The sequence below is a fragment of the Drosophila navojoa genome, chromosome X (genome assembly GCF_054131105.1).
Source record: "Drosophila navojoa isolate 15081-1374.11 chromosome X, UAZ_NAV_1.0, whole genome shotgun sequence".
Classification (NCBI taxonomy): Eukaryota; Metazoa; Arthropoda; class Insecta; order Diptera; family Drosophilidae; genus Drosophila; species Drosophila navojoa.
In genome coordinates this window covers 9107568-9122739 of record NC_142895.1, presented here as the reverse complement: position 1 = coordinate 9122739, position 15172 = coordinate 9107568, and the positions used below count along the sequence as shown (strand labels likewise).

General features: G+C 40.0%; 2 protein-coding genes across 2 annotated transcripts in view; one reads left to right on the top strand and one right to left on the bottom strand.

Annotated features, from left to right (window-relative positions):
- Positions 1–15172, bottom strand: part of LOC108656805 (uncharacterized) — a 59952-nt gene that overhangs the window by 15565 nt on the left and 29215 nt on the right. The gene's annotated exons all lie outside the window — the stretch shown is intronic.
- LOC108655556 (uncharacterized) lies at positions 1799–3218 on the top strand. The gene has a single exon (XM_030388924.2). The coding sequence runs from the start codon at positions 1905–1907 to the stop codon at positions 2703–2705; it is 801 nt and encodes a 266-aa protein (XP_030244784.2). The 5' UTR covers positions 1799–1904; the 3' UTR covers positions 2706–3218.

Genomic DNA, 15172 nt, shown 5'->3' with positions numbered 1-15172 from the left:
TCTATATCTATCTATATCTATATCTATATCTATATCTATATCTATATCTATATCTATATCTATATCTATATCTATATCTATATCTATATCTATATCTATATCTATATCTATATCTATATCTATATCTATATCTATATCTATATCTATATCTATATCTATATCTATATCTATATCTATATCTATATCTATATCTATATCTATATCTATATCTATATCTATATCTATATCTATATCTATATCTATATCTATATCTATATCTATATCTATATCTATATCTATATCTATATCTATCTATATCTATATCTATATCTATATCTATATCTATATCTATATCTATATCTATATCTATATCTATATCTATATCTATATCTATATCTATATTATATCTATATCTATATCTATATCTATATCTATATTTATATCTATATCTATATCTATATCTATATCTATATCTATATCTATATCTATATCTATATCTATATCTATATCTATATCTATATCTATATCTATATCTATATCTATATCTATATCTGATGATATACTGACTGACTGTACTGTCCTGTTAAATCTCTTGTAGATGATTTATTTCCACTTAATCATCATATGCTTAACTATGATTACATACAGTAAGTAAGTGATACATTTGTTCTTAATGCTTTTGGGGTCCGGCTTTTGGTAATAGCTTTTCGCTGACTAATACAAAATGCATGTGATCTAGAATTGGGCTTAAATTGGATAATTGTTAAGTCAAATCTGTTGCACTTTGAGTGATTTTGCTTTCTGGTGACGAGAGTTAATTGAATGCGTCAAAGAGCTATGGAAATTTTTTGGAATATTCGAGAAAGTCACGTAGGTACGATTTGCTCCTGTCAATGAGGCCAACGAACAGGTCGAGTGTTTTTAGCCAACATTTGATCACCCTTCGTGGCTGGCAAGTGTCTGGGATGCATTTGCTTTCGATTTACTTTGGGCAGCCTTGAGGCTTGCAGCGGCAGCGGCAGCAGCAGCAGCAGCAGCAGGAGTCGGCTCAGTCATAAGTAGTTCTGGCCAGGAGGAAAGACTCCATTCACAAGATTTCACGGAAAGCGAAAACTCTCTCAACTCTCAATAAAATGCAGATCGACTCGCAGTCGCAGCTGTTGTGCACTTCTGTTGTCCAGCTCTCTGTCTGCGCCTCCCATTGTCCTGGCTGCACCGGCGTCAACGGCGTTTGCACAACAAAGGCCCACAAAACGCAATGGGCCAAGGTTAGGCGCAGTCGCAGCGCCGGCCCAGCATTCAAATCGAATTATGGTCGCAGCACGAGGCCAGCTGCAGCCAGAGTCGCTCTCACTTTCTCCCTTTCTCCCTTTCCAACTATCTATCTGAATATGTATGCATGTATGTATATCTATCTAATTGCTTTGATTTCTGACTGGATAAATTGTGTAAAAGTGTTTGGGCGATTGCGAGAAAAGGGTTGGCCGCATGTGCTGCGTTTTTCGCGAGTTTATGAAAAGTCCAGAAGATTTACGAAATTGAAAATCCATCAAGCGAAATCCCTGCAACAAGGACAATCAAGGACATTGAGCAGGTAGAGCGCATGTATATTATCTTAAGCCGAAACACGCGGGCCGCGATTTCGGGCCGCGCCATAAAAACCGGCGGATTAGCCAAAACTACGGCCCAACTGCGATCGAACGTACGATCGATCGATCAGGTAAATCATCTTCGAGCAAAAACAATTCCGGGAAATTCGCAAAGAGCCGATCGCTACCTGCACTGAATCATGCTCGGCATGCTGGCTATATAAAGGCCAGCTGTCGCGCTAGTTGGCCAAGCAGTTGACGTTAACGCAGCGTAGCGCGAACTACTATTTGGCAGTGCAGTCTCCAAGATAAATTACAAACTCGAATCAAGCGAAAATGGGTTGCTGTACGAGCAGTCTGAAGGAGGATGCGGAGCGCAGTTTGGATGCCAGCGGTAATGCCACCAAGCGTAATCGCAGCGGCAGCTCCACCAACAAGAGCAACAAAAGCAGCAACAACAACACCAACAATACCAACAACAACAACAGCAGCAGCAACACCAACAACAAGTGCAACAGCAACAGTTGCGACAGCAGCGGACTCGGCGGCAGCAATCGCAGCATCTGGAGCCGCAGCCAATCGCGGCCCATTTGCGATGACTTTGCCGAGCGGCCGCTGGCCGAGGTGGAGCAGGAGATGGAGCGCTCCTGCGGCTATCATACGTGCAGCAGTGCAGCATCGACGCCCACCAAGCACCAGCTGCGCCGCACCCAGGATATGGAGCTGGCCAATCGGAGCAGCGCGAGCTCCACCCGTCTGGATCTGTCGCCGGACGTGGGCAACCTGGAATGGGAGATGTACATGATGCAGCACGCACAGCGCATCATGCCGAAGACCTCGTCGCCCGTCTGCCAGCGACGCGATGTCACCATCGAGCTCAATTCGCGCTCCTACCACAAGTGGCGCAACTATTTGCAGAGCACGCCGGCCCACATGCTGCACAATGTCAGCCACATACCGGAGGCGATTGCCGGCCACTTCTGTCCCGTCGACTTTCCCGCCTTCACCGATCTCGAGGGCGAGATGGAGAGTGCGGCCAAGCGCTTCAAGGTGGATACGGAAGCGTCTGTCTCCGAGGACGGCTATCCCATGCAGCCGATACAGTTTCAGACACACACCATCAGCACCGATCTGTGAGCAGGACAACTGGACGGGCTCCGCCTGGTACGGAGCCGTTGCAGTTGTTCACACACACACACACACGCACAGACGCCATTCCATTGATCGATTGCTGGCCGCTGGCAACAGGTTGTCAGTCAGTCGATCAACCAAGCAGTCAATCAACCGCAACTGTTCAACAGTTAGACAATCACAAAAGCAAGCAATAGCTCAGTCGATCAGCGCAACATTTTGAAAATAGTTGTCCATCAAACGAACCAGCTCCCAATCAAGCAGTCAATTACAATCCTGTATATACGTATATCTCTGTGTAAATAATTAACGACAATTGCCTAGCAAACAAAAATATCTACTCTTAAATATGCCTATAACAATTTTTTTGTGCCTAGCTCTAAGACAAAAATGTAATTTAATACCATTTTTTTTTTTTCGGCCTATCCCAAAAAATAAAATTGAATTTTAATTATGTATCGAAAATCGAGACGAATTTATTAATTAACTAAATAAACAGAGCAAATTTAATATATAAAATATGAGATTTCAATTTTCCATCTTCCATTTTCAATTTCCCATTTTCAGTTTATTAAAGGCTCTGCCACACCCCTCGCTGATTCTTGTGGGCTTTCTTAATTAGTCAAAGCAAACAAATGGAAGGCAACAGCAACAGCAACAACAAAAGCAACAACAACAACAGCTGAAGCTGTTCGCCTTCGTCAGGGGTCAGAGGTCACCTGCATTGCGTATTTCCGCTTGGCCAAGTTTTCGCCAATTTGGCTCAAAGCCTCAAAAGCAACAAAATTCCGTTGATGCGATGATATTTGAGTTCTATTCAAAGTTTTTGTTAACTCACTTTTTCAATTGGAATTTTATGTTGTTCATGAATTGTTCATAAACCGTTTCGCTCTCCTTTTTCACTTATCATCCACTGCATTTCTTCACACTTTCGCTATTGACTACAAAACATTTTGTTAGAGCTACTTTGGCATATGTGAAGTGTTTCTCTCTCTCTCTCTTTTTCTCTTTCTCTCCCTCTTGCTCACTTCTCTCTTGTCACTTTTTGCCTATAATTTTCTTTCATTCTCTTTTAATTAATGTCCCACATCTTCGTTTGATCTTATAAGCCATGCGATCCTTTCTCTATTTCTCTTTCTCTCTCTCCCTCTATTTTTCATGTTTTTGGTTCTAGTTATATTCCATCTATCTATCTATCTCCACTTTTATCTCTTTCTACATTTTCTCTTTGTTTCTTTCTCACTTCTTCTCTCTCTCTCTGTCTGTCCCTATATATATCTCCATTTCTTTAATGCTACAAGTGACTCTTCTTTTCTTTCTTCTGCTTCTACTCCCTGTCTCCGCCCACTCACTTTCTCTGCCTTTATGTCTTCTCTATCAACATGCCTACTTATATATCGCCATCTCTCTCTCTCCCTCTCTCTCTCGCTCTCTCTCTCTCTCTCTTTTCGATTCCCCCATCATTTAATCAGTTTTCACAGTTGAAATGATTTGTTATTACCTTTTACCTCCATATTTTCGACTTTTTCTATACGTGTATGAATATTTCATTATTTTTTTTATTTATATACACCACTTTTTTGTGGTTTATTTGTGGTTTTGGCCTTAATTGGATGTCCTTTTGGGATTTTTTGTGCAATTCTGTCCAATTAATTATAGCACAAATGATACATTTAAATTGTGAATATTGCGCATACGCTATGTGGTTGGCTTTACATTGCATTATATTACATTCATTTCTTTATGCGCGTGTGTGTGTGTGTGTGTGCGTGTTTGTGTGTGCTGTGTGGAGGCGTTATTCATAATGCGCATTGATTTTTGCCATTGGTCAGCTGGTCTCAGACACGCACTCTCCTGCACCCATCTCCAGCCCCGACTCTGGGCCCTGGGCCACCTCTATTAGTCGACCGGCTTAGTGCAGCAATCAAAAAATCAAAAATTGAAATCGAAGGCAATACGGAAATGATTATTCCAACATATTAAACGGCCACGTGCAACATGCAACCTCGCCCACCTCGCCCACCTCGCCAGTTTCTCAATCAATTGCCGAACTTCGAGCTGTTGAGGTATACAAAATGCAGAGTATAATTGTAAGTGAATGAAATTTGACATTGACTTGAGGATGAAGAAGCTGAAGAAAGTTCAAAATTTAAATAGAAAATGTAGAAAATATTCTTTCCCTAAGACATAAGATGAGTATTATAAATGGCTTTATACATCTGAGATGAGAGTGTGTGTGTGATACATATTCTATCTACATACATATATGATAACGGATTGCTTTAACTGTACATTTATATATAGTATACTTAGTTAAAGAAAGTCTAAATAAATCGTGAGTGATTCAAGGCTCACATTGGTCCATTTAGCGTATGACTACTGCCACTAAGTGATGTAGAGGCCTGATTCAACGATATGCATATATATATATTTAATGTATAGTTAAAACAATTAGCAATGACTGTGGTCCGTCGTCATAAACTAAAACACAAACTCGAATTGCTTAGTTCGCATTGAGCAATCGAAATACGAAAGAAAAAAGCAATTTATAGACACATCTACATACATATATATCCAACTATATTTATATACATATATACAATATATCCATCATCATTTTCATGTGTGCTTCTCGTGACATAAGTGATTACAACTATTGCAGGGTATTGTGAGACGGCATGTCCGGAAAAGTTTGCCCGCAATTGTTTCCAAATATTTTTCTTCATCAAACTTTTCCACACAAATAATGAAAAGCCGGACGACAATTCGCCTGATTGTTCATAATTTAAAGCGAGTAATATTGATTTTGGGCTAGCCCCGGCCCTCAGTCTTCACATCTGCCCTTCAGCCAGTGGCCAGACGTCTTGGCGGGGCAGCGGGGCCGTCTGTGTCCAGACGTTGCCTTCTTGGCCTCATCATTGTCAGCGCCATCATTATCGTCATCGAGGGGCCAATGCTGACAGGCTGCCTTGGTTGGCTAACCTAGCCATTGACATGCTACCAATATAGTCTAGTCCCAGTCCACAGTCCACAGTCCACAGTCCAGACGTTGCCCGCACCACGAGCAGTCGTCTTGCACAAGTGCAGCCCTGACATTGCGAGCCGTTTGCATTTTTAATGACGTGACAGTGTTGGCCATAATTGTGCACCCCACAATTGTTCAATCAGTCAATCAGTCAGTCAGTCGGACAGCAGCACCGTCAAGTCCTCGCCGTGTAGCGGCTTTCGGTGACCCACCTATGTAGGTGGAAAGTCGCGTTTTGAGGTTAGGGCGCTGGTTCAACCGCAGTTTGAGTCGTATGTGCATACACTGAGCGAAAAGCATATGGAACTTGGCATGGCTACTAGGTGTTGTATATAAAATTAATAGTTTTTGGTATGAGGAGAGAATAAAACAATGAAATATCTGATTAAGGATTTTTTATATTTAATTATAGAAACCTAAGACTTTTAGCTATTTAGCTCTTGGCTTTACAGCTGTACATACTACGTCAATCACTCATCAATCAAGTAGTTATTTCTCTAGTTTCAGAACTACTTCTTAGACAGCATAAGCTCACGATTACTCTAATCACTTGACCTAACTGCACAAACTCTATATCTATCTCACGCTCTTTAAACTGTTCAATCAATCAATCATCAATCAAACTATAAAACTGCAACTGCAATCTGGGCAAATGTTAGTTCACAATATTGAATTACCATCAATGGGTACTTTCCTTAGTATATTTATCAATACATTAGCTGCCTTTTGCTCTCCGCTTTCGCTCAGTGTACATTGTGCTAATCGTGTCTATATGCCATGCACTTCTGCTCATTGTCAAAACGCCGACAGGGTGCTTGGCCAAATGACAGTGCATACTGCCTGATCACACACCACACTCCCCATCCCCCTCCCCCTCCCCCTTCACCTCTCTCAGTTGGTAAATCGCTCTTCCCCCCTCCATTTCATGTAGACAATTGCAGCACATTTGCACCTGTGACGCAGACAAAGCTCCGGCAGCAGAGCGACTCGAGTCGAGGACACGCCTTGGTTATTGCGAAAAAGGAAAACTTTTGCACTGGCCCAGGCCGTTGCCGTATACGGTAGGGATGGTGGGCGTGGTAGTTGCTAATATGGAAGAATTTACAGATGTGAAACACACAATTTAATAATTTTATGTGCAGACGGCACAACTTTTTGCCACGAGGCCAGCAAATTCTTTGTCACAAAAGTTTTACTTTATATATAATAAATATATTTATGTAGAAGTGTGTGTGTGAGTGTGTGTGTAGTCTCATGGACACGCACATAAAAATGATATAGAATTATTAACTTTCTGGGTCTCGAATTGAGCGATAAAAGCAACAACAACAACGCAAACTGGACCCGAGGCTAGAGGCCTTTCATTGTTCGATCAAAGGGCAGGGGTGAGGGCAAACTTTCTCTCTCTCTCTCTCTTTCTCTCCGTATGTGTGTGTGTGTGTGTGCGCCGAGGGGTTAACATAACAGTATGCCCAGTAATAAATAGTGAATAGAGCTATTTTCTATGGAATTTATGCGAAAAATGCGTTCAAATGAAATTGAAATAAAAGGTCGAGGGACAGAGGGCTGCAGGGGCAGGGGGCGGGACAGAGCCGGCCTGGTCAATGGGTTGGCGAATGAAGACTAGCATGAATTATATGCGAACATCCCATAGGGTATACTTTGATATTATTAACGGTTCTTTGTGCATTATGCCAAAGTCGAAGAAATTCGATATGCAACAATTTGTATGAGTAAAATAAACAAGGGAAAATTACAAGAAATCAGAGAACTTTTTTTATGCACATGAGTTAATATTAATAAGTAATGAATTATTATTACTACGAGAGAGAGAGAGGGGGGGGGGGGGAGAGAAAGAGTGAGAGAGCTCATGATAAATGTTTTTATATAAATTAATGTTATCCGCCATGCAGAACACTCCATTTACCCTGCACTACCTACAGAAACTCAGAGACTATTTACGCTAGAGTACTTAGATTTGGTATGCGATTACTCCAATACGTAACTTTCATAGTAATTACGCTCGGGCTGGAAAACACGCATTTGGAATCAAAACAAATTCCAATTTGTGTAATATTTAAAGAGGGACCATTATTTATGAGCTGTTTGAGTGAAGAAGTCAGGGCGGGCGAGTGCAAGGCACTCCACTTAAATAAATAACATCATACATAAGTTAAGATATGTCGCAGTTCGTGTTGTTCAACTCTTTTGCGGCGGAGCTGCGAAACGGGGCCAGGTCAGAATGTTCGTGGTCTTGGCCAGCAATCTATTAGTGCGACCCATGCATAATTCAGTCGCTCTAATGGTAGCTCGCGGGCACAGTTTAAAGTGAGAGAGAGGGAGAGAGGAAGAGAGAGAGAGAGTCAAGAAGAAGTGTTGCGACATTTAAACAGTTAGAGCAGAGTGAGACCGAGAGCGAGGGAGAGTAAGAGTGAGATGGAGGCAGATTTAGACCATGTCAGGACAATCAATTGAGTCTGGCCCAAAAGTGGGAAACTAGTTTTTGAGCTGTCACAAAGCTTAAGCCCAGGGCTTGGGCGGGCATTAGCTGCCTGAATTATCGGTATATAGGCCGATATATATGACTATATAGGGTACATGCATAAGCTGCTCTAATTACTAAATGCAACACTTGAGTTGAGTCTGGGATTTAGGCGACAAATCCCACTTGAATTTGTCGCGTGCGCAACGGGATTCTGGCCGGGATTCGGGATACGGGATACGGCAATCGGGATTTGGGCTGGGCCAATGATAACCGCAGCTGAGCCAAAGCCACAGATTAACCAGTCAAGCACACACACGCACAATGAAACACACACACACACACATATGCGTATGTGTGTGCGTGTGCGGTTTATAGCACTTGGAATTTTATGGAAAAACGTCGCGGGGTTTCATTTTAATTCGCTCATCGCAAGGCGTTGGGCTCGTAATCCTTGCCAGAATCATGGCTCATGTTGCGGTTTTATATGCAGCTGTGTGTGGCTGTGTTAGCTGTCACTATTTTCCCTAAGCCTCTCACACTCCATCTCGCCCAGCATCACAAAGCCATTTAGCGCCCTGATGAATTTATGGCCCATCTTAAAGCCTAGCCATTCCATGGCCCGACACTCGCCCTGCTTCTCCTGGCCAAGTCGAAAAAATAAAAGAACGAGCGAAAGAGGGAGAGACGAGATGCCTAAACAAAATCCAAAATGCAGACCAGGAACTTGATGCGTGTAAACATTAGCCCTGGGTGGGGCGCTCTCCCATGTTGATTGGAGGCTTCTAAGCAAAAAACCAAACAAACCAAAGAGCAAAAAAAAAAAAAAAGATAACAACAAAAAAATGAAAGTAAAGTAAACTCAGAAACCGAAACGTTTTCTGTTTAATCAAATTCAATTATGAAAAATACACAAAATACTGAAAAAAATTAAGAATAAATGAAAAGCGATAAAAGGAAATAAGCTGAAATAGTTGGGCAAGTTTATTAAAATGCTCCGAGTGTAAGGTTACTTAGAAGAAGAAGAAGATAATGACTGTGGGGCAGAGAATATATTGCAAGAATTTTATTATATATGGTATAGAAAATCAAATAAGACAACTAACTAACTAAATGTAATATAAATGATTTGATTTGTTAGATAATGATGTCTATAGAGACTTACAATTTGTAGATAGACCTCTAACTATATTTTATCTTTTTACATTTTTTCCAGAAAAAAAACATTCGAAAACTAGAAAATTATAGATTTGCTATAGATAGATCCATCTCTAACTATATTTTATCTTTAAATTTTATCCGGATAAAAGTTTCGAATATTAATATATAATATATGCTTCATAGCAAGATTTTGATTTTGAGGCGTAAAGAAATGCTTTTTCGCTCAGTGTATTAACTGGTCAGAGCATTTAGCCTATGTTCATGTGATTGTGTATGTGCGCGCGCGTGTGTGTGTGTGTGTGTGTGTGTATTGTTCTTGATGCTGCTACTGTTATCTGTAAGCGAGTGTGTCAAAATCACATTAGATGCTGTTAACTTAAGCCAGTGGCTTCTTTTTTGCCCATTGACTTGATTTTTTGTTGTTGTTTGTTGTTAGCCAACAAATTGATTGATTGCGATTGATGCGTGCAGCAGTTTTGTCCTTAACCCTGGCACACAGAGAAAATCAACTCACATAAGCACATATATATACATATATACATATATTTACTTATATATTTGTGTGTGTGTGTGTGCTTTATGGAAGTTTATTATGAAGATGCCTTTTGGCATGTTTAGCTTTTGTTATCTGCGGCTGGCCAAAAAGATTTCAGGCCAATTCCAAGGAGAAGCTGTATGTATGTGTGTGTGTGTGTTTGTGTGTGTGGACATTATTAACTTTTGCTTACACTTGACTTTGTTTTGTAAACTTTGTTATCAGCTTCCACTTATCATTATTAAAAGGAGCAGCTAACTATGTCAAGGGCAAATGATTGAGGTAGAGCAAGGGCAGTGAATGGGTTGAAAGAGCTGCGAAAACTTTCCTAAGAGACCTTCAAATTAAGCCATTCGCCATGGAACTCTGACTGAATAAGCGCGAAGCAGAACAGAAAGTATGGGAAATGAGCTTGAAGCGTGAACAAAAGATTAGAAGCTCCTTGAGTTAAGATATTACAAATCTCCGATTACTCATATATGGATTTACCATGGAGCTATCATATTTATTCAACTAAAATCCTTCTCACAAATTCTATTCACCAATTTTTATTTAATTTGTAATTTTTTCGGGTATTTCTCCTTTTTTTTTTATTATTTTAAATTACTTTGTCTTTTGGCATTTCCTTTTGCAGAATGTTTTGAAGTTTAACGTTTAAACTTTGACTACGAAAGTTGTTTTGTACATTTTTCTGGGGACACTTGTCTCTCTGGGGCATAGCCCATACCTACCTGGCTGACTCTGGGCTCTGGCTGGCTGTTAAGTATCTGTGCGAATGCCCCTCTTCGTGCACCTGCTCTGCCCAACAACGAGAGAGCCCACAAAAACTTTGATATTGCATACCTTATCGCAATTCGCCTTGCGGCCTGTGGCAAATCGAAACTAAAAATCTTTTGGGGCAATTTCGTGATACTTTCGACTAGGTAGATACCTGGGAAGTGCCCAATATTCACTTTGAGAGCGTCAATTTGAAAATTCAAAGAAATTCCACTGAGATTGAAATGCAAAATTAAAATGATTTCAAGTTTAATAGATAATATGAATAGCATGGTTACTGAAATTCGGAATATAATATTGTGAGGTGTTGGAAAATGTATAATACTATATGATCATATCTTAGGGTATATGAAAATAGATTTTGAACTAAGTCAAAATGAGTTGGACAAACAAGCCGAGTAGGTGAGGTGTAGCACAGCCCTACATGGTATATATGTGGATAGCAGGCCCAATCCCTTGTTATGGCCGTTCAATGGTTACAGGGTATTTAATCTCAAACTTGGTAAATTCGCTTTGTCAGCTTTGTGCTTGCCGCACAGAGCAGAACCTTTTGTGTGGCCTGGCCTAGCAAGGGAGCCAACACATTTGCCACACACAAACACAAACATACTCACACATACACACACACTCGCTCATTCAGTTATCCACAAATAGATAGAGTGTCAACTGTTTTTTTATTTTTTTGCCAATTGTTGCGCATGAAAAACTGCAGCGCATCAATAAACTTGAATTTTTTTGCATAGCCCTCGCCCAGCTGGGGTCAGAGGTTAACGAGAGAGAGAGAGAGCGAGAGAGAGTGAGCGCACTTGAAAACTGTTTGTATTCCCGGAACGTCAGCCGGCAATTGATGCGTTTTTTGCTTTTGAGCAGTAACTGGCTGGAAAAAAAAAGGAAAGAAAGGGTTTGTGAAGGGGTTGCGGCGGCCGTAAGGAGCTAAAGGGTTAAAAAATGAACTCGCGCTTATAATAAACAATTTTCATGGCCTTTTTTTATGGCATCTACATATGTTGGCCTGGCCCGCAGCCAGAGCCTGGCCATAAACCAACAGAAGCCACCACACAGCCATAAACTAGCTGACATAGCCGCTGTCTGGCTACGCAGTGCCATTCCACGTCGTTCCAGTTCAGTTTCAATGGCATACAGCAGACGAAGACAAAACAATTAAGTGTAGAGTGTAGAGAATAGCGTGTAGAGAATAGAGTGTAGAGTTTGCGGTCTAGCGATTGTAGTCTAGAGTTTATAGACTGAAGAGTGTAAAGTCTATAGTCAAGAGTTTACAGTCTAGAGTTTAAAGTCTATAGTTTTGAGTCCACAGTCTGGAGTTTACAATCGAGCGTCTATAGTCTAGAGTTTAAAGTCTATAGTCTACAGTCTAGAGTCTACAGTCTAGAGTCTACAGTCTAGAGTCTACAGTCTAGAGTCTACAGTCTAGAGTCTACAGTCTAGAGTCTACAGTTGAGAGTCTACAGTCTAAAGTCTACAGTCTAGAATCTACAGTTGAGAGTCTACAGTCTAGAGTCTACAGTCTAGAGTCTACAGTCAAGAGTCTACAGTCTAGAGTCTACAGTCTACAGTCTACAGTCTACAGTCTAGAGTCTACAGTTGAGAGTCTACAGTCTAGAGTCTACAGTCTGAGGTCTACAGTCTACAGTCTACAGTCTACAGTCTACAGTCTACAGTCTAGAGTCTACAGTCGAGAGTCTACAATCTAGAGTTTACAGTCTAGAGTCTACAGTGTAGAGTTTTGATTGCTGTTGAGCTCAGTTTGGAGGCAGAGTAAAGTAATGCAAAGGCAGACAGTGCCACCTTCTGTTGTCATTGTTGTTGGATTTGTCGTACCTTTGTTTGCCATCTGATATAGACCCATCTTTACAATCCTCGCGCCCTCTACGCCCAAAGAGCAACACAAAGTGCTCGACTTTAATTGAAAAACTTTTTTGCAGCCGTGTAAAACAATTGTGTGGGTGTGACGCTGCCTATCGTGGGGTGGGCTAAGTGGGGGCAGACGGGTCGTCTCATATTTTGAGCGGGAAATCAATTAGAAAATTGTGGTTGCGAAAAATGTCCAGGGAAAATTGTCGAAACATAATAATAATAATTGGCATCCTATGGGCGGCCAATGGGCAAGCAATGCTGCATTAAATTTGCCATGCTCAACATGCAACGTGCACCGTGCACTGTGCAACATGCCACATGCTGCATGCCACATGCGACACGCCACAAGCAACTCAATTAAAAAGTTCAAAGTTGATGGCGCACCCAAAAGAGTAGCTCTATCTCTCTATATATAGCACGTAGCTTAAAGTAAACAAAAATCAAATTATTTCGATCCGGAGAGGCGCGTGGCACAAGCTCACATGGCGTGAAGGAAATATATACAAGATATATTCATAATATATGATATTCTACGTAATCTAACTTATATTTTGTCGTACATTATTAAATCTATCTACATCTATCCGCGAATCTCATATCTATACTTCGATATTTTTAATTCCGGACTTTTCTGTGGCTCACAGCTCTTCTCAGCGTTATTTAAATTTAAAACCTTAACTTTGATAAAAACTAGAAGAAATACTTTCTTAAACGATATACAAATTGTGGCTATAAAAATACTATCGAATGGTAAAGATTTTTTGTTTCACAAAACTATCGATAGCATGGGTCTACTAACTGTTGTTTACCAACACTAACAACGCTCATATATCAGCCCACCCACAATGGCGTCTCCTACCTATCTGCATGCAGCCATCTCCTGTGAAACATTTCAACAATTTCTCATAGCATTCCAAAGTTGATAAATTGCTTTCAATCTATGCATTCTCCGCACATTTCCTCTGTCGTTGTCCAACACTAATATTCACTAACCACAGCACCTCGTCACTGTCAGCTGCAACAGCAACAGCCACTTTTGTTGCTTTTCCACGCCATTTGGCCAACTCAATGACAAGATACTCTATAGAGTGGTAGAGAGTTTGTCTCTATGATTTGAATTGAATATTTTGCAAATTAAAAAAAAAAATAATAACATAAATAAAATACATATTGAACTCATTAATTATGAAATCAATTTTACGTAATAGTTTTAAAACTTAAATAAATGTATACATTTAATAATTAAAAAAAAAAAATAAAAATATATATAAAAAAATTTTATTATTTATTTTGATTATTTTGTGAGCTTAAACTCTTTATATATAATAATTTAAAACAAATTTTTGTTGTTCTTTTTTATATTTTGTAAGATTAGATTCAAATTATTTACACTTTATTTTAATTTGAGTATTTTGAATATTTTATTTAAATTTCTTAAATTGAAGTTGAATATATAGATTTTATTAGATCATAATTTATAAATAAATTTTTTTATATAAATAATAATTTACCATTTTTTTCTAAGTCCAATGCTTTCTAAGTCTGCCTCTTAAATATATTAATATATATCTCTTTTTTTTCGCATTAAACTGTAACTATAAGAAAAACTTGATGTCAGCTTGACAAATATTAGCCTAAAAGTTGGCCCAAACTCTTGGCCAAATCCAAGTCCAAGCCTCTTGCTGCAGAGGCCTTTATTGTATTTTATTTTAATTTCTGTGGTTTTATATTTCTTTCCTCCCTATTTTTTGTTTTGGTTTCAGGGCGCTTTTCTGTTGGAATTTCGCAAATGTATTTGCAGCTGGGTCTGTGCCCGGCTTCCATCAGTCTGCGGCTAGCTGAATGATGTTGACATTTGCCACACTGCCCCACACAGCCGGCCATGGGGCAACAGTTTCACACATGCCACATGTGAGCGAGCAGGGAAGAATAAGAAGAAGAAACAGAGAGGGGGGGGGGGGGGGGGGGGGGTACACTTGCCACAAACGGCAGCAGTGCACGCGCTTTGCGTTTCATCTGGCAGCTAATTATGAAGCATTTGCATTGCGAGCAGCGCAAACAACAACAAATCCAATTAGTATGACTCACTAGAGCATCGAAGCTGACTCGGTGCTGAGTGTGGAGTGTGGAGTGCCGAGCATTAAATCAGACTCGACGTAGTCATTAAAGTGAGTGCAGGCAAATGCAGCATGCAGCTACGAATTACGATTGTTTGAAATATATGTATGTATGTGAAATTAAGCAAAGTTTTACGAGCAATTCGTATTTATAGTCCAGCTGCTTAAGTTTTTATTAGTGGAGCAAGGGAGGAATTAAAAGAGGGGGCGTGAGAGAGAGCAAACATGTACATATGTATGCATATGATGAATAGCATTTAGAATGTTGAAAGCAGCTTAAATTGTGTTGCAAATTGCATATGGAATTCATGAGGTAACTCACACAACGCTTAAAGCACTCATTCATACACTCAATCGGTTAGAGCCAGCTGTTCACCCACCTTAACATTAAGCAAATATATGTATGTATTCACAGGGAAGAGTAGTTAAAGTTATAATGTTACATTGGTTTGGATACGCTTATTGGGAGAGTGCAAGATCGAATATTAATATATCTATTGA